Raw genomic sequence first — 25,290 nt, forward strand, 5'->3', positions numbered from 1 at the left:
GAATAAACCAGAATTGTCAGGGGGTAGTAAACAACAAACAATCGACGACATTGATTTAATAGATTTTTAATAGATTTAAATAAAAACGATCAACAGTAACAAAGAATTGGGTGAACATTTTTCAACTCTCGTTTCCATTTCGAACCCAATGTACTTTTTCGCAATAACTAGCAATCTAACAATAGCGCGTTGTGTATCATGAAATTTTCTCATCCTGTGGTTTTTCTTCAACTTGTTGTGTTTTTTCTTCTTCTTTGATTAGTTTCCTTTTCCTCCATGCTTGTTGATATGTGGTCGGGTGGACGGGGAAAAAACCAGCTAAACCTGTAAAGTAAAAACCATAAAAGAAAAGATATTATTATAACAATTGTTAAAGTTACAACAAACTGACCAAATAGTTGTTCAACCGGAGTCGAAACGTGGGCTCCGTTTCCGATCCAATGTCTTATTCGTTCGTAGTTTAACGACACCAGTTTTTCGTTATTCTGATTCGGAATCGGATCGAAACTTCCCAGTTGTTCTATGACCGGCATGTTTACATCTCTTCTCCTCTGTAACAAACAACACACACACACACATTGACATTCGATACGTCAAAAATTCAGGTTATGTCACTGTTTTTATTTTCATTGTGGATCGTGTCATGATGTCATGAAAATATCAGAATGGAGAGTTACCTCGGTGACAACAATGTGAAAAAAGGGGCGATTCGTGCAGCCATGTCGCGAGAATCGTATGATTTTCGCGGATTTCTGATAAAATTTCCCAGTTCCCGAAGCCGGAAACATTTTCTACCGTTCGATTATTGTCGGTACATCGGTACTGTCACAAACTGTAATTTGACGTGGGTGTTCTGTGATTTGCCGTCTAGTTTTGCAAACATGTTTGCACTATTTTGAATGAATTCGAATGAAAATCTTGCACATATCGTCCAGACGATTTCCACGAATTAGTTACGGATTCGCGTAAATAAATGGAAAAAATTGGCACCCGATTTCAAAATTTCGGGAACACACGACAATGAAACTAAAGACGGCGCTGGCTGCGTTGTCACGTGACCAAGTGCGTTGCGGACTAACAAGGTAATGGCCGGTGTTAATCGTTTTCCGCTCTCTATTCGTTCACAAACGTTCCGTAAACACTTTTCCGTTGTTTGAAAACGTTTTTGAAACGTTGGTCGACCGTTGAAAAGCAGTTTCCCGGTCGTTTTGTATGAATCAATAGTGATCGGGTGAGATTGTGATTGGTGTTTTCGTTAATGGCGTCGCGTCCGCATGTCCATGTCTAATCTTGCGTGTTTCAGATTGTACATACACAACAAACAGATGAACCGTGCGAAGGGGAACCGGTCGAAGGACCACACGAACAGTACGTACCGTCTAATAACGATCGAAATGATGATCGGTAATTTGTGATTGTTGATTCAGGTGTCAGTTCGACGGACGACACGCTCAAGGAAAAAGTCAAGACGCTGATCGAGCTCAGTCGCAAGACCGAAGATGAGGTCTGTTTGGCGTTGCACGAGTGCGACTATGATCTAAATCGTGCGGGCGACATGCTGTTGGAGGAGCAGGCTGTGGTGAGTTTTAACCATTTTTTTACTTTATTTTTTTAATTCTATCTATCTGTTCCCCTTCCATGTTCGAAGGGAGAGTGGCATGTGAAGAAGAAAAAACAGAGGCAGCCCCAAACCACGGCGACCGCCAACAACAACAATAACAACAACAAAGACGGTCAGAAGGAGGAGGGCGGCGGCGACGATTGGGGCGAAACCGTGACGGTGGAGCGCAGCAAAAAGAGCGGCGGTGACCAGCAGCACAGACGAGGCAGGGGTTGGAGAGGAAGGGACGACGGGAACAGGGGAGAGCGCGGGGACGAAGGTGGACGGGACGGACGAGACGGACGAGAGAGACGGGGCAGAGGTGGAACGGGTTCGGGTCGCGGTGGCGGCCGGGGCGGCGGCAGAGGCGGTGGTCGCGCCGGAGGCAGGTATCCGCCGAGGAGCGGACGCGCACCGCATTCCGGCGGAGGCGGCACCTTTTCTAAGCCCATCGACACGTGGGACAGCTCCACGGCGACCGTCAACCACAACAACGTCGGTAAGAAAGATTTTAGTAGTTTGATGGCGAAATAGTATCGAAAAACAAATCAAACATGATGAGACGATGACGAGACTGAGGGACGAACTTTCTCGAAAACCAATCGAATCGTGGCCGTAAGTTTTTTACGGCGTGCCTTTCATATGTTGCGTTTCCGTACGTAAGTTCGTTTCCGGAGATCGATTCATTGGCATCTGACCCGTTCCAAATTGAATCTGAGCGAGCGAAGTGTGTTACGTATTTTACGTGGTGTAGTGATACGTATTTTTGTCGAATTTCAACAGAGGAAAACTGGGACGATTTCCCCGTTTCGGACGAGTGGCAGACGGAGGAGTACACGGGCAGTCTGACTGAAACGAAGGTGTTCACGCCCAGCGCTCAAATTGCGGCGCAAGAGGCTCATGCCGTGGCAGTGGCGGCAGCGGCGGTGGCGGCGGCGGCGGCAGGGACGCACGAAGATCTCGCACAGCAGCAGGAAGCCGTGTTAGGGTCGCCCCCGCCTCCGGTCCGCATCGGTGGAGGTAAAAGATTACTTGGTTACTCTTTCGTCGCTCATCTCGACTGTTCTGTCGTTTTCTGTAGGTACTCTGAACCAGGCCCAAACTCAATACCTGAACCAGCTGACGCAGCAGAACAGCGATTCGCTTAACAAACAGTACCAGCAACAACAGCAACAATCCAATCAATCTCAACAGCAGAGTCAGCAGCAAAGTAGCGTCGTTCAGCAGCAGCAGCAGCAGCAACAGCAACAGCAACAGCAACAACAAACGTACTCGCAAACGGCGGTGGGAAACAGCTATCAGAGTTACGCGAACAGTTACGAAACTGTGACGGCACAACAGACGCAAACCAGGACGAAAACTCGGGCTAGAGTTCCGCCACCTTCAAAAGTAACTAAAAATTAATCATTTGTTATGTAGTAATGTATTGTGTACAATAATGAGAACGTAAAATACGTTAAAAATGATGAAACGATGACGAGACTGAATGTCGGATCAGGAGAAACCACCGAAATTTGGATTAGCAGTCGAGTTTTTCGTCTCTTTTCCTACCGTTTCATCGGTTCGCTCCGTTTCGACATAGAGATCGACTTTGGCAATCTGATTTTCAATTTTTACTTGTCACTTTTGCTATTGCTCATTCGCAGACGGTGCACAAATGTTAAGTAATGTGTTCGCATTGTCTCAGATTCCGTCTAGCGCTGTGGAAATGCCGGACGATCTGAACACCTCGATCGGGTATTTGGACGTGCAGTTCGGCGCGATGGACTTCATGGACAGTGCAGGTTACGACGACTCGAAGTACGTCGGAGGCGCGACGGCGACCGCTGCGGAGACGACGACTACCAGTCGAACGACGGCGTCGCCGAATCACCAGGACGATTACAAGAGCCAGGGCACGATCGGATCGGCGTTGCAACAGGCCGTGAGTGTTATTTCTTTAACAATTGATTAATAAAAATAATAATAAAGTCTGCATGATGAAACGATGACGAGACTGAGAGACTCGAACGTTCAACGAAAAATCGATCCGAAAATGCTCGATAAGTTCTTTATCATCGTGTTTTCATTTTGGTCGTGCTTTCACTCGAAAGTTCTTGTCTTAAAGATCGATAATTTGGCATCTGATTTAAATTCAATCAATCAGTTATTGCTCGATAATTTGTTCGAATCGTTCGTTGTAATGATCGTCGTGTCTCTTTCGATGATTTCAGCTCACCACCGACAACATTCCAAATCAACAATCCGTGCAGAATTCCTCGTCGTCGACGACAACATCATCGTCAACGAACAACGTGACAAACAGCGAACAACAACAGCAGCAGCAGCAGCATTTGTCACCGGGCGGCTACGGCTCGCGGCAACAGTCGAATCTCGATCTGAACCAAAAATCCGACGTGCATCCCTACAGCAGTCAATCGACCGGATATCAAAGCTACAACCAAAAGGGGAACGCTTACAATTCCGGTTATTCGAACGCGCAGACGACGTCCAGTTCGTACGCCTCGTCGACGAATCAGCAACAGCAGCAGCAGCAGCAGCAGCAGCAACAACAGTCGAACTATTCGAGCTCGAATCAGGGTTACGGAACGACGACGACTTACCCGAACAGCAGTTACTCCTCGACGACGAACTACCAGAGCAACAGCGCGTCCTTCCCCGCGATCACGCAAGCGAACGCCTACCAAAGTCAGAGCTACGGACAGAGCTATGCGAACGCAGGTACGACTCATCCTACGTGGATGTGTATGTGTGTATGTGTGTATGCGGTATATGTGTGACGGTGGTTGCCTTTCAGGTCTCTCGAACAGTTCCAATTACGTGCAACCGTCGACGAACCAGTACCAAAACAGCAATTACAGTTCGACGTCGAGCGGCGGCAACGCCAACAACGGTGGCGGTTCCTCGTCCACCGGAAAACTGAAGGACAACTACGAATCGTCCGCGTCGTCCACGTCGCAAACCGCCACCAGCAGCAACGTTGCGACGTCGACGTGTTCGAATCAAGCGGCCGTCTCCACCAACAAGACCACCACCACCACTCTGGCGACCAAGAACTCGTCCGGCGGCGTCGTCTCGAACATTCCTCCAGGAGTCGCGCCCGTAATGAGCACGCCCTACATCTTGGGACAGGTTCCCTACTTCCAGCAGCCCGTCTATTCCTTCGAGGACATGCAACTGTTGCAACAACGTTTGCCGCACATGGTATGAATTGAAATTCAACACTTACAACACTTTGTTATTGTTTCCCTCCCGCTTCTCTCCTCTCCCTTGCTGCTGCTCCTCCTTCAACTGTAAAAATTAATCATACTAATTATGTGATAGATAAAGTGTTCCTGGTATATTTGCTCATTTGCTTATTTGCTTTTTGTCACGTGTGTAACCATCTTTTCACTCTCACGCCATTTATTAACAACAACATTATTAACTAAACCAAACGCTTTTTTGGCTTTTTCATTGCTTGTCGTCATTACCACCACCTGTTGGTTTCTAATTAACAATTAATTTGAATTTGGAGAGTGAAGAAATGAGTTTCAATCGGTAAAAAAAAAAAATGCAATCCCTTTCCGCTCTCCCCTTCACCTTTACCTTTCTGTCCGTGATCATTTTCGTGATTTGTCACATATGTAACCATCTTTTCACTCTCACTCACGCATTCAATTAACAACAACGTCGTCTACAACAACAACAACAACAACAGCAACAACAAAGGTTAATTAACAGTGTTTACGCTTAGTGTACGTTCGCTTGCTTTTCTCCCTCCTGTTTTTTTTTAATTTTGTTCAATTGGAGAGTGACGAAGTGCGTTTCGTATGTTACAAAAACACATCAACCAACAAAGACCCAGCCCTACTATGACATGAGTTACCAGACAAGCACGCAGACGACGTCGCTCGGAAGGGAAGCTGCGGCGGCGGCGGCGGCGGCCACGCTGGGCGGCTACTCGGACGGCCGCTACCAGCAGCGGGGTGACAGCAACCAGTCGCCGGTGCAGACGGTCGGCGGCGGAGGCCAGACGGGGGGACAGGGCAGCGGCAGCGGCCAACCGATTCTCGCGGGGACGGCGGCACCCTATTTCTTCGCTCCCACCGCTTTCAACGCCATGCCCAACTACCAGTTCGGAACGATGTACACGGTAAGTGACGCCGACACTCCGACGGAGACTTAAGAAGGCGACAGTTGCCAGAGTCGATGGACTGTCGTCGATACGCGTCTCCAACATTAAACACATATCTCACAGAATCTCAGAACAACATCGAACTTTTCAAGGTCTTACGTTCGGTGCTACATTGAGATTCACAATTTTAATGTTTGCGTCCCCCTATTTCTCCCCCTCTCATCTGCGACTTATTGAATGCGACTTGCGATTCCAGCAATTGCCCGCCGCGACGAACGCCCACGCTACCCCGACCACGTCGCAGTACGCTAAACCGGCGGGTTACGGTTCCGGCTACAGCACGGCTGCAGCAGCGGCAGCGGCGGCGGCGGCTGCCGCGGCCGCCGCATACGACGCTCTGGGCCAACCTCCGCAGCAACAGCAGCAGCAGGAATACGGCAAAGGCGGATACGGAAGCGGCAGCGGAGGACAGAAGAGCGGCGGAGGAAGCGGCGCCAGCGGGGACCTGTCGATGTACGGCAAGACCCACGGCGCTCTCGGAAAAGTCAACGTAAGAGTATAATAAATAAGAGCAAGTTTGTGCAAGTTGAAATTATTGTTTTCTTGCCCGTTTCCAGTCGTACGACAAACAGGGATTCCACTCGGGAACGCCGCCGCCGTTCGCGGCCGCCGCCCAGGGCGTCTACATACCGACGATGGCGGCCGTTCACCATCACCACCATCAGCAACAACAGCAACAACACAGCATGCAGGATCCGAGCGGCGGCGTGGGTCAGCGGTCGTCGAGCGGCGGCGTAGGCCAACAGCAGCAACAACAGCAGCAGCAAAAGGGCGGCGGCACCAAGCAGCCCTATCAAAACTCGTACTGGAACCAGGCGTAAACGGACACGCGTCGACGAGGTGGACGGGGGTCGGCGGATCAGGGTGGACGTCGGTCGTCGGTCGTTGCCGATTGGTCAGACGGTGCGTTAAGTGCCGCGGGTCGGCGTGACGCCACGACCGTTTCGCCTTGTCGCACGTCTCTCTCTCCCACACTCTTCTCCTCCTTTCCCATTGTTCTTGTTTTGATTTCTTGATTTATTGAGTTTTTAAGTTAGGTTTCGCTCTCGGTTTCTCAACGTGTTTTCGTTTCGTTTCGTTTCGTTTCGTCTCGTGCTGGAAAAAATTCAAAATAACTAACGAGAGAGATTGTAACTATGTTATAATTATTATAATAAATGATGATGATGATGATAAAATGATGATTATGATGTATAATGATGGATAATAAATAAAATTGTGCGAGGAACGAAAAATTAGTCATGCCTGACGGGTGTTTTAATTATTTTCTGATTGATGAACTTTCAGATATGGTTTGTCGACGACAAATTTGTGGTCACTCTGCAACAAACGTCTGTTACAAATTTACTCTGTGATCAGTTTATTGCCCGTCCCAATTTAATCAATCAATCAATCGGTCAAAAAAAGTTATGGTTGCCATTTTTATTTCTGACTACTGATGGTTTATTTTTTTATTCATACTAGAATGGCCTGGAGATTATTGACAATGTGTAAACGTGGTTGCATAACCAGATGCAAAGAGTATGGATTTTGATCGTCATGCATTCCGATTGACATTTCAACCTGTCATCTATTATGAACATTGATCGTTATGCGCCTGCGAATGATTCCGCATCAAAATGGCGTCAGCGATCGAGAAACGTTTGCGCTGACGAAAACAGCTTGAAAAACTCTGATTGAAAATGTACTAGACGATCGAATCGAAATGTGCGATTCTTGTTCGGATTTCGTGCGTTTGTTGAACACTTGTAAGTTTTCAGATGTTCCGTTTTTATGCCATTTTTTCGATGTTTTTTGTGTTGTTGTTTTTCAAGATATCGGAAAATGTCATTCGGTTTCGTAATTTTCCATAACAGTTTGTTTTTTGTTTATTTTTTATTAAGACGATTAACTTAACTTGTACACGTTCGTGTCCACTTGAATAATGGAAATTTATATTCCCTTACATTCCCACTGACAATGTTTTACTCTTTCTTCCAGACGAGAATAAAGTTTGTAAGGAAACAAACGATTTACCAATCTTGAATGAACAGGAAATCGACACCGTTTTCGTTTATTTACAAACATGGCCGACGAGGTAAATAAAGAATAATATAATTGGTTCAATTCTCTTTTTGTATGTGTCATGACGTTTGTAACGTTTCAGGCAGTGCATGTGCTGCTACCGCGACCCCCGCAACCTCGACCGCTTCGCCACCCTGACCGAATCGCTCATCTTGACCTGCGTACGCCATCTGCAACGTCTTTCCTCTTCGACCACTCCCGCAAACGGCCAGGACGACGATCCCGCTCACCACAAACTGCTGGTCGCCGCTTCCAAGACGTTCCTGCTCAACTATCCGTTGTACGTCGCGCTCCGCCACGCTCCTCAGCCCATAAGGAGAGAACGACTCGGCGGAGAGGAGGAGGTGTGTGGCGCCCATGATGCCGACGTGCCCGCCCAACTATTGAGGAATGTGGGCGTGTTTTGCGGAGCGGGCGGCGTCGAGGCGGCGGCCGCCTGCTTCGAAAAGGGAGGTGGTGGCGAGATGAGCACTACGCAGGCCCACGCTATTGTGGCCGTCGGTAGGTATCCGACGTTTGTTTTGTTTTCCCACACTGGTCTTTTTGCTCTTCTTCTTTCAGTGTGCAACTTGAAGCTGTGGATGAACTATAAGAGCATGGTGGCGATGGTGGCGCCGTTGCGGTCGTCCGTGCTGCGGTACATGTGTCGACTGAGCGATCAGGAATTGAGGACCGCCACCGTGAAAAGCATGGCGGACTTTATGTGGAACGCGATCAGAGAACCGTTGGACGCGACCGGCGCCGTTTTCGATCGCGACGGTCTGGATTTGGCGTTCAAATACTTCGCATCTCCCACCTTGACGATGCGTTTGGCCGGAGTGGCGCAGATCAACGGCCAGATAGGCGCTTTGGCCGAAGCATGTGCGAACGGAGTGACGATGGGCGGCATGGTGGCGGGTGCGTTGGGCGGAGCCGGAGACGGAGAGTCCGCTCCTCGATGCACCGCCGATTGGTTGATCGCCAACGGAATCGTGGGTCATTTGTTCGGCCCTAATTTGCACGTCGAGGTGATCAAACAGAGTCACATCATCTTGAACTTTCTCGCGATGGAGAACCGCATCACTCGAGAACATATCGACTTAATATGGGCGGCCGCCCAATTGAAGCACTGCGCCAAACCGGTTCACGATTTACTACCCGGTTTGGTGAAACATTTGGCTGTTGCGCCCACTCTGCACTTGTACAATTTGCTCAAACGGCTCGAACCCAAGGAGCACACGGAGCAGACGCTCTATCTGGCTTCCGCCCTGATCAAGGCGATTTGGTCGAGAAGCGCCGGCACAAATCAAGTGGGCGTGGAGCCGATGCCACAGGAAGGCGTGCCGATGCACAAGTGTTCCGCCCAGTTGCCGCCGACCTCCACATCCGAAAACAGCGTCAGTTTGGATCCGAGCAATTCCGACGACGAACATCACGTAAATATTCTCAAAATCGAACAATGCGTTTTATTATTACTATCATAATTATTATTATTAATTCAGGGTGATAGTTCGGATCGTCGGTCGGTGGATAGCGAAGAAGCGGCCGCTTTAAGACGTGGCCTGGACGGAGAACCTCCCTGCAAACTGGCGCGAAAACAACGCGCAGGCAGAAGCAGAAGACGACGCGACGGCGGCAGCAGTACCGACACAGAAATCGACGGTATTCGACTTCCGCCCTCCTTTCGTACATTTCGATCCAATTCTATCGTGATCGTTTTTTGTTTGTTTCAGGAGTACCGTTGAAACCCGAAAAGGCCAAGTGGATTGCGGTTTCGCCGCGAGCCGAAAAGTTCAGTAAAAAGTGAGTTTTACACTTTTATCTATTTCATTCATTTAATGACATTAAAAATTGGAAGAAACAATAAACAAGTGAGTAATTAAAAGAGAATTTTTAATCTTTCTTCTAAATTCCAATTGACAATTTAGAAGAAACGAATTTGATATTTTCACAGAACGTTGAGCCAGAACATTCAAAAGAAACTGGCGTCAGTTTTGCCGGAAGGCATCGAAACCATAGCGTCGAGCAGTTCGCAAGAAGATCTGGAAGATCTGGAAGTCATGGAAATGGAAGAGGACGAGGACGACGAAGAAACGCACAAGATGAGGAAACGACGGAAAATGTTGAGGAAAACCAGAGTCAAACGACAAAAAGGTGTGTGTGTGTGTGTGTGTGTGTGTGTGTGTGTGTGTGTATGACAGATATATGAATAGTTGCAGTAGTTGTTGTTGTCGACTTAAAAATGTTGTCGGATGTTGTGTAGGGGACGACAAGAAGCAAGAGGAACAACATCACGAAACGGACAGCGAGCACGAGGATCTTTTGCCGATTCAGACGCAACTGATGCCGAACGTGGTTGTCGAAGGAAAAGAGGAAAAAATCCAATTTTCGAGAAGAAAAACTCGAAGAAGGAGACACAGATTACAAAGAGACAGTTCGGAAGAAATGGTCAGGAGAGGAGAGTTTTTGGCACTAAGAAGAACGGGGTAGATAAAATGATAAAATGTAATTGTGAGGGTGAATATTGAGGCGACACTCGTAAATTTTGTTTCAGCCACATTTTGGAAATGTTGAGCGACGAAGAGGATGAAACTGCGGTCGTGAACGATGAAGACGAAGACGACGACGAAGAGGACGAAGAAGCGAGTTACTCGTCAAGAATGAGCAACAAATCGGAAAAGAACATGGCCGATTTCGATGGAGAAGACGATTCTGTGTGCGAAGAAGAATTGGCTCAATTGGCCGAAAGAGTGCGTACTATATCGTTACATACATATGTACGATAAAAGTAATTGTTCGTTTTGCTTTGTCAGGCTAGATTGGAGCAAGCGTCGCCTATTGTGGGAGTAGTCGAACGCAAAAAGGAAAGGATGGGCGGATTCAGGACGGAGGACGTTTGCAAACCTGGAAACACTTTGTTATGGGACTTGTTACAAGACGACAAAATTGTAAGGAAATCGATTTTAGTAGATTGTCAGGCGCGACGTTCGCTTCGTAACTTGTTCAATTTCAGTGCCAGTTGGGGGAAGGTTTGGCGTTGGAGGCTGAAAAAACTTTGTGCAATTTAGTTTGTTACACTCCGGATAAAGAGATTCGTATGAAATTTATCGAAGGATGTTTGGACAATCTCGCCAACAACACGTAAGTGATTTTAACAGTTGACTTTGACGTGTTCTTATGCATTTCCTTACAGGTGTGTGATCGTTTCTTTACGCACGCTCCCTAAACTGCTCACCTCCTTTCGAGGTTTGGACATGCACCACGTGACCCATTGGGCCGATCGTCAGCATCACATGATGCGCCACTTTTTCGGCTGTCTCCGTGCGTACGCGTCGGACCGCACGAAGGCCCCGCCCCTCTACACACACCAGATGCAGGTGCAAGTACGCTTGCATTTTTTGTCTGCCGTTTTCTCGCCCGTCGTTTCGCCCAATACGTTCAAGTAAGTTGTTATTGGGCTACCACTTACCGCCGATAAACATAAATTCGTCTCGTTTGTCAGATTGAGCATCGAACAAGTGGATATTTTGTGGTCCTGTCTGGCCAACGATCCGGAATGTTGCGACGAACTCTTCAGTTGGCTGCTGTCGCAAACGAAAACGACCGAACTGCACGCGCTTAAATTGGACGCCCTGAGGCGCATCTACACGCACCACCTGCCCAGTTTGCCGCCCGAATCCTACAGCATGATCTGTTTGGGTCTTTTGCAACAGCTCTGCAGTTTGGATCATCTTCTGGGCGGCGGATCGGACGACGAGGGCAGCGGAAACGTGGGCATGGATCACATGTGGAAGATCGCACTCAAGGCGGACAATACGGACGTGAGCATGGCCGCCATCCAATACATAACGTCTTCGTACATGGGCCGCAACTTGCGCAACGAACGCCGCTTCGTCGCCCAGTGCATGACCAATCTTCGGGCTGCCGCCGCCGATCTCCACTCCAGCACGTCGCAGGACGCTTCCTTGCTGTGCATACAACGCGCCTTGCTGCTGATGAAGACGCACATCGAAACGTTCTTTAAACGCTACGCGTATCATTTGCGGAAGTGGGCGCTGGAGGGACGAGGAATTATCAGCCACGCCCCGACCACCGACAGACAGACCGTCCCGCCGATAAGACTGATCGTGCAGTCGGGCAGTAGTTCGGAGAAATGCGTGTTCGAGATGCAGACGGGAGATCTGGTGGCCGAGTTGAGGGCGGAGGTGGTCAAGTGGTGCGTCAAGGGTGACGGAAGCGCCGGCGGCGGGGAGGAGAAGGCCGATCCTTGGATCAGGATCATAACGCAGGGACAAGAGTTGCCGGGAGATTGTGACGAAAAGACGTTGGGCGAGATGGGCTTCAAGGACAATCAGGTAGGCAACCGCAACCGCGACCGCAACCGTGCCACAGTCGGTCACTGATAACGTGTCTTTCTTTTATTTAAGGTCGTGTACGTTTCGGCGGGGGCGTCGAGGTCGACGAGGAGACGCGATCATTTAGATTGCCCCTCGGCCAGACCGGCTCCTCCACGTGACTCCCTTCCGACGCTGTTGCTCCTGCAGCCCGATTATTTCGAACAATTGTTCGCGTTGATGCGGTCGCTTAGTTGCATGAAGATGACCGTCAAAGGAGGAGTAAGTGTGATTGATTTATGTTTCTGTTATCTGGTTCTGTATCGTGTTATTATTGATTCTAATTCTAATTCTAATTCGATTCAGCGTCGCATTCCGCACACCAAGGCGCAAGTGTTGAGTCGCCGAGTGTGGGACATTTTGAACCTGATGCCCACCAGCCCCGAACTGTTGCACGGCTTTCGCCACTTGGACCGTCCTTTGCACCAACTTCTCGATCCTTCGAGCGCACAGAGGCTCATGTATTCTTTGAGCGTGGTCGAAGCGTTGGCTCAAGAAACCGTTCCGATCGCCAAAGAGACGAAAGAGATTAGAAAGAAGAAAGACGAAGAGGAAAAAGAGACGAAGAAGGTGAACGAAGACGAAGAAGCGATCGTAAAATTAAAAGAGGAGGAAGGAAAGGAGGGGAACGGTGAAAAGGAAGAAACGGTGACGGAAGACTGGAGTTCGAGATTTGTCAAGTACGGCGGACTGAGACATCTGTTCGACATTTTTATGTCTGGTAATTTTATTTAAACCAATTCATTTATGAATAACTCCCTTTTTACGTGTATATTCTGTTTGTTTGCAATCAGGTGTTTTACAAAGAGATTGCGAAGAAGATTCCGACTGGCGTCAAGACTGCCTCGCCTCATTACTGAAAACGTTGTGCAGATTGGGCGTGACCGGATCCGTCAATCGTTCCGCTTTGGACGGTAACAAGACAAATCAAGTTTCCGTGGTGAAAAAAGAACTGCTCGAGTTGATGGTGGTGGACAGAACGATGGCGAAACTCTGTGGAATATTGGAGGAAGCGTCCAGACCGAGAGATCCGGGATTATGTCGAACCGGAGTTTGGGGAAGGGCGCAGGTGGTCCATTATGCAATGGCTCTTTTGGTACCGTGGTTGCACTGCAGCGAGGAAGCACGACAAGGACTGTTTGAATCATCGAATTTTGCCGATTGGTATTGCTGATCATCGTTCGACGTGATGTATCGCTTATTTTAATTTGCTTTCGCTTCTGTATTTAGGTTGAAGAGATTAATTTTGGACGATCCGGAGCCAGCAGTGAGGAGAGAAACTTGTTCGGCAGTTTATAGATTATGTGTGGGCAACGGGAACGGGAACGGATTGAAATTAGCCGGACCGGTTCTGGCTAAACTGTTAAACTATCTAGATTGTGCGGAAGGAATGAGGCCGCAAAAACCTGAAATGAACGTAAGTTTCAATTTAATCACTTTAACACACTTTTTTCCACTAAATTATTGTATGAATTTTGTTGTAGACTCCCGATGACGGTAAAGAACCGTACGGTCCCGCTTGTCGAGACTACTTTTGGCTAGTCGCCAGACTGATCGACGAACTGCCTTCTTCGGATGAAGACAATCAAGCTCAGATCGACATAGAGGCGTTGACCAGAAGAGTTTCGCGGTCGTTGATTGAAAGAGACTTTTTGGAGTCGCGACACAGAACGGTGGATGATGACGGTTTGGTCGGACTGTTGACGGTGGCAGCCAGTTTAGCAAGAAGGAGACCGGCATTCAGAACGGACGGGGGTGGTCAGGAATTGATCGATCAGGTGTTTGATTTCCTGTTCGCCCTTCCCAATCCCAAATTGAGACACGTGCCCAAATGTAAATCGGCGCGTGCTCGAACCGCTGCTTTCGATTTGCTCGTCGAACTGGTCAAAGGTTGTCCCGAAAATTATGACATTTTGCACGAGAAACTGCTCAAGCAACACCAGCCAGGTACATTTAGAATCTGATGCGTCTGTTTCAAAAGCCTTTTGCACCGACCGTGCTGGTGAGAATACTTTTGTTGGTCTTCTTCTATATTTAAAGAGTGAGACATTCATTAATGGAATTTAATCTCTCACCGGTGTGGACGGGGGTGCAATTGTTAAAATGTGTAGGTTTGATTAGTTGGAATTAAACATATATTTTCAGGTCCTCACTCGCCCTATCCTTGGGATTATTGGCCGCACGATGACGGCCGTGCCGACTGCGGATACGTGGGCCTCGCTAATTTGGGGGCGACCTGTTATATGGCGTCGTGCATGCAGCATCTGTACATGATGCCGGCCGCTCGAGCTTCGATACTGGCGGCAGATCACACGCACGCCCGTCACGGACAAACGCTGAGGGAGATGCAGAGGATGTTCGCCTATTTGTTGGTGCGTGTCTATTGCCTCATCATTTCCTTACTTATCGGCAATCGATTAATTCAAAATCTCATTTTCAGGAGAGCGAACGCAAGGCGTACAATCCCCGCGGCTTCTGTAAAGTGTACACGATGGACCATCAACCGTTAAACACGGCCGAACAAAAGGACATGGCCGAATTTTTCATCGATCTCGTCAGTAAATTGGAAGAGATGACTCCGGATTTGAAACGCGTCGTCAAATCTTTATTTTGCGGCGTCATCACCAATAACGTCGTCAGTTTGGTGAGATTTTCAGTTTGCTTCTCTCCTTATTTATTTAACTAATTAATTAATGGTTGTTTGCTTTCGAAGGATTGTGAGCACGTCAGCAGAACTCTAGAAGAATTCTACACGGTCCGTTGTCAGGTGGCAGACATGCGCAATTTATACGAATCCCTCGACGAAGTTACCGTCAAAGACACTTTGGAAGGCGACAACATGTACACGTGTTCGCAGTGCGGCAAAAAAGTTCGAGCTGAAAAACGGTAATTATGTCGTCTAATTCGAAGTGTGGACGAACGAATACACATACGATGCTTGTAATTTAAGGGCCTGTTTCAAAAAATTGCCGAACATCCTCTGTTTCAACACCATGCGATACACGTTCAACATGCTCACGATGCTAAAGGAGAAAGTCAACACGCACTTTTCCTTCCCGTTGCGGCTAAACATGAACGGTTACGTGGACCATCATCAGGAATCGACCCAAGACGACGAACAAGAACCGAAGGGACACGAATACGACCTGATCGGGGTCACCGTTCATACTGGAACGGCGGACGGAGGACATTACTACAGTTTCATTAAAGACAGGATGCAGGAAAAGTGGTTCCTGTTCAACGATGCGGAGGTGAAACCGTTCGATCCGCAGCAAATAGCTACCGAATGTTTCGGAGGAGAGATGACCGTAAGTGTCTCTAGTATAAGTATCGTTTGATTGTTTCAATGCGCTCGTTTAATGTTGCTGTTGTTGTTGTTGTTGTTGTTGTTGTTGTTTTCAGAGCAAAACGTACGACAGCGTGGCGGACAAATTCATGGATTTTAGCTTCGAGAAAACTAACAGCGCATACATGTTGTTTTACGAAAGATGCACGGCCACAGAAGAAGTGGACGTGGAGGTCGGTTCGTCGTCGACTCAGGTTAATACGAGCGTAACTTCGACCGTTTCTTCAGCTTCAAATCCCGTTTTATCACCAGAATTGGAGGACTGGATTTGGAGAGACAACATGCACTTTATACAAGACAAGAATATATTCGAGCATACCTATTTCAAGTACGTTACTATATAATATCACACCGTGATATGGTGATCTATTATTGTTTTATTTCGTTTTCAGTTTCATGTGGCAAATGTGCGGTCACATCCCGCAAACGCTTCTTTCCTCCGCCACCGCCAAAGCCGCCGAACTTTCGACCACCTTCTTCATCGAAACGTTCATACACGCCAAAGAGAAGCCCACGATGGTACAGTGGGTGGAGTTGGTCACGAAGCAGTTTAACGCCTGTCCGAAAGCGTGCGAATGGTTCCTGGATCACATGGCCAAGGATACGTGGTGGCCCGTTCAAGTGTTACTCAAATGTCCCAACCAGATGGTCCGACAGATGTTTCAGCGGCTGTGCATGCACGTCGTCCAAAGATTGAGGTCTGTGTCGGAGCGACCGAGGATAAAAATTATATAATAAATCATTTTTTCTCTTACAGACAAACTCATTCATGTTTGTACCCGAAAACCGATCAGAGTGAACCGGAAACGGCCGATCGATCGACCTTCAGCGGTTCCTGCGTCACCAGATTCATCAAGACCCTGTTGTCACTGGTAAGATCAAACTGATGATGATCCTTCCACACCGGTTACTCTCTGACATTATTTCTTGTAGATGGAACACGGAGCGAAATCACATCCGAAACATTTAACGGAGTATTTTGGTTTTCTGTACGAATTCAGCAAAATGGGCGAGGACGAGACCAAATTTCTTTTGGCCTCGGACGCAATCAGCACCATGGTTCACTTTTATTTGGGACAAGGCGCAAACGACTTTGTAAGTTGTGTCGCAATGCCGTTGTGTTGTGCCTATGAGTCGATAATGGCATTAGTAATGATAATAATAATAATAATAATAATAATATGTTTAGGTGGATGTCAGTGACGGAGATGACGAAGACGAAGCGGCCGTTTCGATAGCCGCCGCCGCGGACAAATACAAACCGGCCAGTCTGGACAAGATGATCACGTTAATTGCCTCGCTGGTCGAGAAATCTCGCGACTCTGCCGGAAAGCTGCAGCTCAGTGAGAAGGACTACAACGCGGTGGCGGGAGGGAAGGGATTCGCTTTTCTCCATCAGCAGATCCGCGACAACATCAACCTGCAGCAGACGCGCAATCTGATACATTCTTTGTGCAAATCGAGCGGCGGCAACGCACTGGCACAATCGATAATCTGTATGGTGTCCCAAGCCATCGCTCGCCATTCGGAGGCGTGTCAGCCCTTCTTTAAAATGCTCACGCTACTAACGGAGGGCGGATCGACCGGCGCGGCCTCGGGTTCGACGTCTCAGCCGCCGTGTTTCACTCAGCTGGTGCTGCAGAAGGTTTGGGAGGCGGCCGAGTGCTGTCCATACTCGGCGCTCGACTGGTTGGCTTTGCAGGTGCATATCCCATTGATTATCGAGTATTATTCGACTGTTGTGACTGTGTTGGTCGGTCGGTGGGTTTCAGGTGACGAGAAACAGATTGGTTCATCAGTGGGTTCTGTCGTCGGTAGATTCGTGGTTGGAGCACTTTCTGATCGCCCACAACAATCAGCGGGTACGAACGGCCGCCGGCTATCTGCTGGTCTCGCTCGTTCCGTCGTCCGCCTTTCGGCAGGGATTCCGCGCCACGCATCGCATGCAACGCGAACCGCAGCTCGGCGCGGACGCTCAGTCGGTTTTGCACCAGGTGTACGGCGCCCTTTTGCGGTTGCTGGCGCCGGCCAAACATTACACGGAGACCGGTCAGCACGGCACCACCAAACTGACCACCTACTTTGCATTGTTAATGTATTGTTGCGTGTCGAGGGCGGAGAAGTTGATGGTGAGCGAACCTTAGACATTTCGTCTCGTCGTGATGTGTGTACCTTGTGCGTGATTTTCAGTTTGGCCAATACTTCGTTCAACTGTGGTACCTGTTCCATCCGAAGCTGAGCGAACCCTCTATCCCGGCCTACCACAACAAGCAGGCTCTCCTCGCTTTTTGGAACCACGCTTGCACGGACTGTCCGGAAAATGTGCAGCTCATGCTCCAGAACGGGCACGTCACCAAGAACATCGCGTTCAACTACATCCTGTAATTCACTTTCTTTCACTTTCTTTCACTTTCTTTCACTTTCACTTTCACCTTCCCCATCGTACGATTAACGTAACGCTCTTCGTTTGCAGTGCGGATCACGACGATCAAGAAATCGTCATGTTCAATAGGGCCATGTTGCCGGCTTACTATGGCCTCTTGCGCATGATGTGTCAACAGTCGAGGGTGTTTACGCGAAACCTGGCGCAGCATCAGAACTTGCAGTGGGCGTTCAAGAACATCACCCCGCATCCCACTCAGTATCCGCAGGTGAGAGAATCGCATCCCTTCATTACGTTGGCAAAACAATAAATAATGCGTGATGACATTTCCAGGCGGTTGAGGAACTGTTCAAGTTGATGCAGCTGATGATCATGAAACATCCGGACGCAACCGAAGCCGAACAACGGGAAATTTGCAATTTCAGACGTACCACTTTGATGACATACTTACAAGTAATCTATCCGATCTGATAACCGTTTATATAAAATATTGATGTAATGTCGCTTTTTTTTTTTTTTTTTGCTGTTTGATCAGTGTTTGGATGGAAGGACTAGTTGGGGCACGTTAATCTCGGCATTCCGAATTCTGTTGGAAACCAACGACGACAAACTGTACGTCGTTTACAATGGCGGTTTGCAAATCGTATTCGAAGTAAGTTGTGTTTGTTTGTTTGAATTCGTGTAACGTTCTTGTTCTTCCCGTTCGACGCAGTGCTTTCAAAACCTGCACGTGATGCTGCACGAGGCGACGGCGTGTCACGTATGTGGCGACCTTCTCGACGTGTTGTCAATCCTGCAGGACTTGATCCGTGCCGTCAGGACGTTCAGGGAGGCGAAGGACGCGCGTGCCCTTTTGTTGGCGACGAAGGATTGGCCCGAAGTGATACGGAAACTGGCGACTCTATTGAACACGTACAATCCTCAGGACGTGCGAACTTTATCCATAGGTAGGACGAGTAACGAATCGTTGTGACAACGTAATGTTGTGTTTGTTTGAGCAGACGTCCTGAAAGAGTTCGTCCTCACCACGACCCCGGAATCGCTTCAGGTGTTGGTGCCTCTGCTCTACCACTGTCACACGGCCTACCAGGAGAGTCAAGACGCGGCCGTGCCTCTGGGCCCGTATTTTCCCAGAAGAGGTCACACCCAGGTGCAGAGCACGGTGGTGGGTAAGGGAGCGGCCAGACCTCTGAGACCGATGGTCCAGATGACGGTGCCGCACAATCAGCTCGAATGCGCCAGGGTAAGTACAGCGTACTCACTCACTTACTTACTTACAACATGTGCAATTCGCATTTCCGTTTCCGTTCGACAGGGCGTGGATCCGAACTACGACGCCGCCCTGGACGCCCACTACGCCCCCTACCATTCACTCATTGACGTTCTGTTTCGGCTCGCCGTCAACGCCGATTGCGTGGTCGACTCGCTCGTCGGCCTGTCGGCAATCGTCGGCTTCGAGGCCGTTCCTCTGCACTCCGTTCATTTCCCCAAACTGTGGCTGGACGTGCTGAGGGCGCAGAACATCGACAGAAAATACATCACGATGTTGAGTTCGAACAGTTACTTTGTCGATTACGTCGACGCCGTTTTGTTGGACGAGCGCTCTTCCCTCGCCATCGATCCCATATACGAGTTTCTCGTCGCCTTCTTCCCCAAAGTGAGTGTCGCGCTTTTGTTCTTGTCTGTGTTTCTCCTTGTAACCTTGCAACCTTTGTCACTTCAGGTTTCGAATCGAGTTCTGACGGAAAGAACACTGACAACGATAACGGCGGGCGTCCAGTCGCTGATCGAGCACGCGTCCACTTTGGAACTGTGCACGAATCGGTTGGCGGGCGACGTCCGCGCTCTCGCTCTGGTTTACGGAAGCGAGGATCGCCCCGCGCCTCCGCAGCTGCCCCTCACGCTCAACCGAATACGGGGACGGATCGGCAGAGAGATGGAACGGGTCAACGGTGAGTCAAAGTCCGACGAGAAGAAGGAAGAGGCGAGCACCTCGAAAGGTGCTGCGACCAAAGAAGCGGCCAAGGCGGACGACCTCAAACGTTTGGATCGAATCGTCGCAGAAGTTTTGGACGTTTTGAACAAGTGATCAGTTTATTGATTTTTTATTTTTTTTCTTTTTTGTATAGATTCTTTGATGAACGAATAAAGTTTTTTTAATTGATTTACTTTATCATATGTATTACAAATAAATTATAATTGCGTTTTTTTCTATTTAGCAAAAAAAATTGGAATCATTTTCTTCGTGTAGGTTTTTTTGTCACATAATGTGTAAACAGCGCCATCTATCGTCAAATTCTTTTTTAGATTTTTATCATTCCTGGATACGTCTATAGATGGCATCGTCATTCACTTTTCAACACTTATTTCCATCCAATACATCGAGTCCGTTCCCCGAAAGAAAAGTACGTACACCTACTACACTACACTACGATGACGTATAAAGTAAACAATCGTAATTACGATTAACGTTAACCTTAATTAATCATGAATATTACACAAAAATTATTTTCGATCTAAATTATAGTTATTATCATAGTTTGCTTTGAAAATTTTAGATTGTGTAAATAGAAATTATAGACGAAACAGGAACGATAAGAAATTTCAATTAAACATACAATAATAATTTTATTTTTACAGTTGTTCAGAAGTCAGCTAAATTTTCTACACTGTCACAAATGTAACATTTCAGCAGAATTATTTGGTTCGCTTGTTTTATTTTATTTCGAGACTTGACAAATAACAAATAAAATGACAACATTAAATAGAGGAAAAGAAGGGAGAATTTCAAATTCAAACTCGAGGTATTTTCTAAAATAAATTTCTTTCCCCGTTCAGTTGTAAAATAAAATTTCAGTTCTAATTTTATTTTGTCGTAACTTATATCGGGGTAGTTTTCCATTTTTCTTCGCACAAGTAGTCATCCTACGGACGGAGCGACGTTGTTGGTTTTGGAACTTGGTTGGTTTTTTAGCTTTAAACATCTACCTGCGGAGGATGATCATAATTATTGTTTAGATATTCTTTTTTGTTGTTCGCAATGTTATGTAATTTTTTCAACGGATTTTCGTTCGAATTCGGAGTTGGATTCTAAGAAAGGAGAAAATGAATATTTTTGAGCCAATTTTCAACTCTTCCTAAAAAAGACAACATCTTAATCCGTTTCCAACGGATAATACTGAACGACAACTCTTCCATAACATTGAAACAAACAATTGTCATAATTAGTGCATTTGAAGATTTTCTGATTTTCTGATTCATCGAATTCCTTTATCTTATCACATCAAAGTCTGAAATTTCTGATACCTATACTTTGACATTTTTGTCAATAAGATAAAGGAACTTATTTACACAAATTAATGAAATGCCATTTAAAAAGAAAAACATTAAAATAAATTTCATAGTTAAATACATAATTTACATTTATGAGTCAAGTTTTATGAATATTGGAGAAAATTCTGGAATTTATATCTTATCTAAAATACAATTTTGTTTGTCTGACATTAAGCTGAATCAACAAATTCTCCTTTTTATAATGTTTACTCATCGATTTTGTTAAAATTTGCGATAATCCCATTTTGCCTTTAACGGAAATGGGGAAGAAGTGTTTTAACGTTCGTAATACCACAATAGGAACAAACAAATATATATATATATATATATATATATATATATATATATATATATATATATATATATATATATATATATATATATAATAAAAATACTCAATTCTATAACAATTAAATATAAATATATATATAATACTATATAAACATCCTTAATGCGTTACACCTTTTCACGAAAAATGTTTCAAAGTGTTACAATATCATTAAACAAATAACATTTTTCGAATAATAGTCAGTCAGCCAATCGATTCTTAAAACGGTTTGATTATTTATTTTAGATAAGTTTTAGATTGATAAGTAGTGACGGTTCATTTGTTAAAACGTTTACGAATCGTTCGGTTGACTTGAAAAAATGTCGAAAATGTTGAATTTTCAGGTGTTTCTAGTCTGTGCGGCTTTTGTAGCTGGTGCTAAGGTAACTGTAGTGACAAGGAATAACAACACGCCGCCCATTGTCTCTCCAATTTACTTTTATTTTCGCAATTTAAACCAATTCATTTTTTTACTTGGGCGTGGCACAAAAAGCTTTCTTCAAATTGTTCATCTCTGTTGTAGATGTTTCTCGGCAGCTTCAGCGAATTTAGCCAATTGGACGTGGCTCTTCCGAAATTCGTTATTAATTTTTATTTTTTTCATTCTAGGCCCAACTGCCTCAAGTGGCGGTTGTGGAACTGCCGGCTCAAATGGAATCCGACGCTCAACACACGATCGAACTAAACATCGAAAATGTGAAAAAGCAACTGGAAGACCTTAAAGTAAATAATAATCGATTATCGTCAGACAATTTCTCATTGTCTTATTGTCTTATTGTTTTATTGTTTTATTGTTGACAGGGTAAAGACGATTCGATCAAGTTGTTGGTCTTCCCGGAGTACGGATTGACAGGTTTGAATCCGGACGTTGAAGCTTCCGCGCAGTTCATACCCGGAGTGGACGTTCCAGTCCAACAATATCAAAATGTGGGTTCTCTTTCCTTCTGCTTTAACACATTAAATATAATAATATTTAAAATTTATTGCAGAACGTGAAAAGATTAAGCGACATTGCATTGAGTTATAAAGTCGCGTTGGTCGTAAACCTGTTGGAATTCGTGAACACGACTACCACAAAGACTTACTACAATTCCCTCATAGTTTTCGATGAAAACGGCCGACTGATTAAAAAGTACGTTCTCGTTTTAAACCGATACGTCCGCTGATTGATGGAACGTAAATTTTCAGGACGCACAAAATAAACCTGAGGTCCGAAGAAAGGGAGAAACTCAGTGCGGGTTCGGAAATCGGAATTTTGGAAATATACGGAAACAAATTCGGTCTGCTGATCGGAGAAGACCTTTTAACCGTCGAAGCTTTTAAGCTGTCTGCCATTTCGGGAGTGATCGTGTCCGCATCGTGGAAAAACACGCTTCCGACAAACCTAGGTAAGATATTATCCACACGCGTCTTTCACCAGATTTGGAAAGGGTAAATTACAGCAACCAGTGTCGCATACGGGTTCGAAAGGAGGACTGCCACGCCTGTCTACTTCTCGAACTTGAACAAACCGGATGAGGGCATAAGCGGATCGGGTGTTTACACAAGCAACTTGGTCGATGCCAAAACCACAGGAAAAAGTTCGACGTTCGTTAAAAAAGGCTCGATGAAATCGGTAAGAGACACATCGGACGGAAAGATGAATGAATTAACTCGTTCGTTTATTTGCAGGGTCGCGGACTTCCCGGCGAAGACGACAATGCCGGATTGAGAATCGAGAACGAATCGATTAAAAATTTGGTGAAAACCGCGGCGTTAAGCAATGCAGAACTATACGAAGAGCATCATTGCAAACTGACGACTGGCAGCGACCTATCTTCCGCTTATCAGTAAGAGAAAACGACATTTTGCACTGCCGATCGGTGCTCTGATTTTTCCTTTTTTCCAGACTGGTGTCGTACAAATCGAAAGAAAAGATCGGCGGTCGCGACTACGTCTCCTACTTCTGCGGTCTGATCCCCAACGACGAAAACAACATCAGGATCAAAACCAACGTAGATCTCGCGAACGTGACCATAGAAGTAGACATAGACAGAAATTCAGACAACAAAACGATCGTGTTGCCCGTCGCAGCCGATTTCAATTTGGTGCCTCCCCAATTCGTCTATTCGGATAATAACTTCGTCTCCGTCAGTATCCAGGATGCAAAAGACGTCATCGTTTTTGGCATCCGGATTTTGAAATCGGCCAGTTTCAGGAATGAATTCAGTTTGGCCGTGTTGATCGTTTGCGGTTTGGTTAAGGTTTTATTCGGTTGAAAACCGTCTTTCTTTCTTTCTTTCTTTCTTTCTTTCTTTCTTTCCATCTTTACATCTTTCCTTCTTTCCTTCTTTGTTTGTTTGTTTGTTTGTTTGTTTGTTGTCGTATGTGGCCCTTTTTAGAATGATTACTCGTACAGTCGTTATTGAAAGAACAGTAGTAGAAATAAAACAAAGTGATTTTTAAAAAACGTGCATGTTTTATTATTTTCGCATTTATTAAACAAACAATAAAAATTTTACTTGTTTTTTTTTTACAAAATATCGTCAATAAAAATAAAGCAGTCTTTTTTACTTTTATAAATTACAAAACTAATTCCATTAAATCTGTGTGTAAATAAATTATAATTATAATCGAGACAAACAAAAACTAGAATGATACACGATTCAAATAAAAAGAGGAATGTCACAAAAAACGTAAAGTTTTCAAGTTTCTTTAACACAATTGTCATTGGTTAATTGAATTGGTTCGTCAATCACTTTGGTCTCTTCGATCGGCACTTTTTCCTCTTCTATCGCGCATTTTTTTTGTTCATCAATCGACATTGTCTCTTGTTCACTTATCACTTTTTTCTCATCACTCAACACTTGTTCCTCAGTCTGTTCGTCACTAGAACTGGCACTGGCGCTGCTGCTGCTGCTACTGCTGCTGCTGCTGCTGCTGTTGCTCCTGCTCCTGCTCGTGCTGCTGCTGTTCTTCATCTCCTCCATGCGCATCTTCAGCACTTCGTTCTCCTTCTTCAGCCCTTTGATCTTGCGTCCCTGTTGATTGACCGTTTGTTCCAATCGCAAACATTCCTCCACCAACTCCTGCTTCGACATGCAATTCAACCTTTCCGTCAACACATTCTCGTACTGATCGTCGAAGTCTCTTCGCAGGAAACTCTCGTCGCTCAGGTTGATGTCGATGATGTCGTTGTGGTCCTCGATCAGAAACTGATTGTCATTGTGAGGCGCCTCGGGAATGTTCACGTTCAGGTTTAGATTTAGGTTGGCGGTGAAGGGAAATCGCCGCTTTTTACCGCGTCTCGTTCTCTTACGCGTTTTCGGCTGGTCCGTCATTCTCGATTTTTTCATCACAGACTGAACGAGGAGGCAATGCAGGAAACTGTTTGTCTGTCTGTCTGTCTGTGCTGTGTGTGCGGTGTGTGCGGTGTGTGCGACCACAGAACACCTACACCCGCCCGACACGCAGTCCATTTCTGCACTTTACATTTATACGTGCCCCTTTCACATTTCTATACAACGAAATACGTATAACGTATTTGTATTTGTATTAAACGTGATACAAATTTCATCGGAAAATGTTTGAAAACGAAATAAAGGAAAATTAAACGCGCTGCAGATTTCTGTAAAATACGGAAACCTATGAATATGAGGCCAGTCGTTGACACTCAACTAAAATGTTTATTTTGCTTTCAATTTTAA

At 46.1% G+C, this 25,290-nt stretch overlaps 5 protein-coding genes across 7 annotated transcripts; 3 read left to right on the top strand and 2 right to left on the bottom strand.

The window, feature by feature from the left end:
* Positions 1–50: 50 nt before the first annotated feature.
* Positions 51–836, bottom strand: LOC126264193 (probable 28S ribosomal protein S16, mitochondrial). Its single transcript, XM_049961050.1, has 3 exons — positions 678–836; positions 392–551; positions 51–324 (listed from the first exon to the last, which is right to left on the bottom strand). Exons 1-3 carry the CDS (start codon positions 786–788, stop codon positions 197–199), a joined length of 399 nt encoding a protein of 132 aa, XP_049817007.1. The 5' UTR covers positions 789–836; the 3' UTR covers positions 51–196.
* A 35-nt stretch (positions 837–871) lies between these two features.
* Positions 872–7,015, top strand: LOC126264173 (protein lingerer-like). 3 transcript variants are annotated; one of them, XM_049961008.1, is made up of 12 exons: positions 872–1,082; positions 1,304–1,368; positions 1,428–1,579; positions 1,649–2,099; positions 2,384–2,620; positions 2,682–2,989; positions 3,288–3,524; positions 3,814–4,321; positions 4,398–4,804; positions 5,442–5,735; positions 5,974–6,267; positions 6,335–7,015. In XM_049961008.1, exons 1-12 carry the CDS (start codon positions 1,021–1,023, stop codon positions 6,596–6,598), a joined length of 3,279 nt encoding a protein of 1,092 aa, XP_049816965.1. In that variant the 5' UTR covers positions 872–1,020; the 3' UTR covers positions 6,599–7,015. The 3 variants fall into 3 exon arrangements, with proteins under 3 accessions (XP_049816965.1, XP_049816966.1, XP_049816967.1); XM_049961009.1 differs by having other exon boundaries at positions 5,472–5,735; XM_049961010.1 differs by lacking the exon at positions 872–1,082 and adding an exon at positions 1,095–1,231.
* Positions 7,016–7,405: 390 nt separating this feature from the next.
* On the top strand, positions 7,406–20,107 carry LOC126264172 (ubiquitin carboxyl-terminal hydrolase puf-like). The gene is made up of 36 exons (XM_049961006.1): positions 7,406–7,525; positions 7,758–7,854; positions 7,924–8,342; positions 8,403–9,256; positions 9,323–9,482; positions 9,554–9,623; positions 9,775–9,974; positions 10,084–10,306; positions 10,375–10,570; positions 10,634–10,768; positions 10,834–10,961; positions 11,014–11,262; positions 11,323–12,175; positions 12,248–12,436; positions 12,521–12,935; positions 13,009–13,378; positions 13,445–13,631; positions 13,699–14,161; positions 14,360–14,586; positions 14,655–14,858; positions 14,928–15,100; positions 15,165–15,522; positions 15,617–15,888; positions 15,953–16,258; positions 16,318–16,432; positions 16,494–16,655; positions 16,750–17,262; positions 17,333–17,689; positions 17,751–17,941; positions 18,034–18,211; positions 18,277–18,396; positions 18,479–18,595; positions 18,656–18,890; positions 18,945–19,186; positions 19,259–19,600; positions 19,667–20,107. The coding sequence occupies exons 1-36, from the start codon at positions 7,483–7,485 to the stop codon at positions 20,030–20,032; spliced, it is 9,729 nt and encodes a 3,242-aa protein (XP_049816963.1). The 5' UTR covers positions 7,406–7,482; the 3' UTR covers positions 20,033–20,107.
* Positions 20,108–21,889: 1,782 nt separating this feature from the next.
* LOC126264179 (biotinidase-like) lies at positions 21,890–24,104 on the top strand. The gene is made up of 8 exons (XM_049961028.1): positions 21,890–21,987; positions 22,214–22,327; positions 22,406–22,531; positions 22,594–22,736; positions 22,793–22,992; positions 23,047–23,219; positions 23,276–23,433; positions 23,493–24,104. Exons 1-8 carry the CDS (start codon positions 21,925–21,927, stop codon positions 23,860–23,862), a joined length of 1,347 nt encoding a protein of 448 aa, XP_049816985.1. The 5' UTR covers positions 21,890–21,924; the 3' UTR covers positions 23,863–24,104.
* Positions 24,043–25,215, bottom strand: LOC109601446 (corepressor interacting with RBPJ 1). The gene has a single exon (XM_020017690.2). It carries the CDS (start codon positions 25,060–25,062, stop codon positions 24,289–24,291), a length of 774 nt encoding a protein of 257 aa, XP_019873249.1. The 5' UTR covers positions 25,063–25,215; the 3' UTR covers positions 24,043–24,288.
* Positions 25,216–25,290: the final 75 nt, after the last annotated feature.

This window comes from Aethina tumida, chromosome 1 (genome assembly GCF_024364675.1).
Source record: "Aethina tumida isolate Nest 87 chromosome 1, icAetTumi1.1, whole genome shotgun sequence".
Lineage (NCBI taxonomy): Eukaryota > Metazoa > Arthropoda > Insecta > Coleoptera > Nitidulidae > Aethina > Aethina tumida.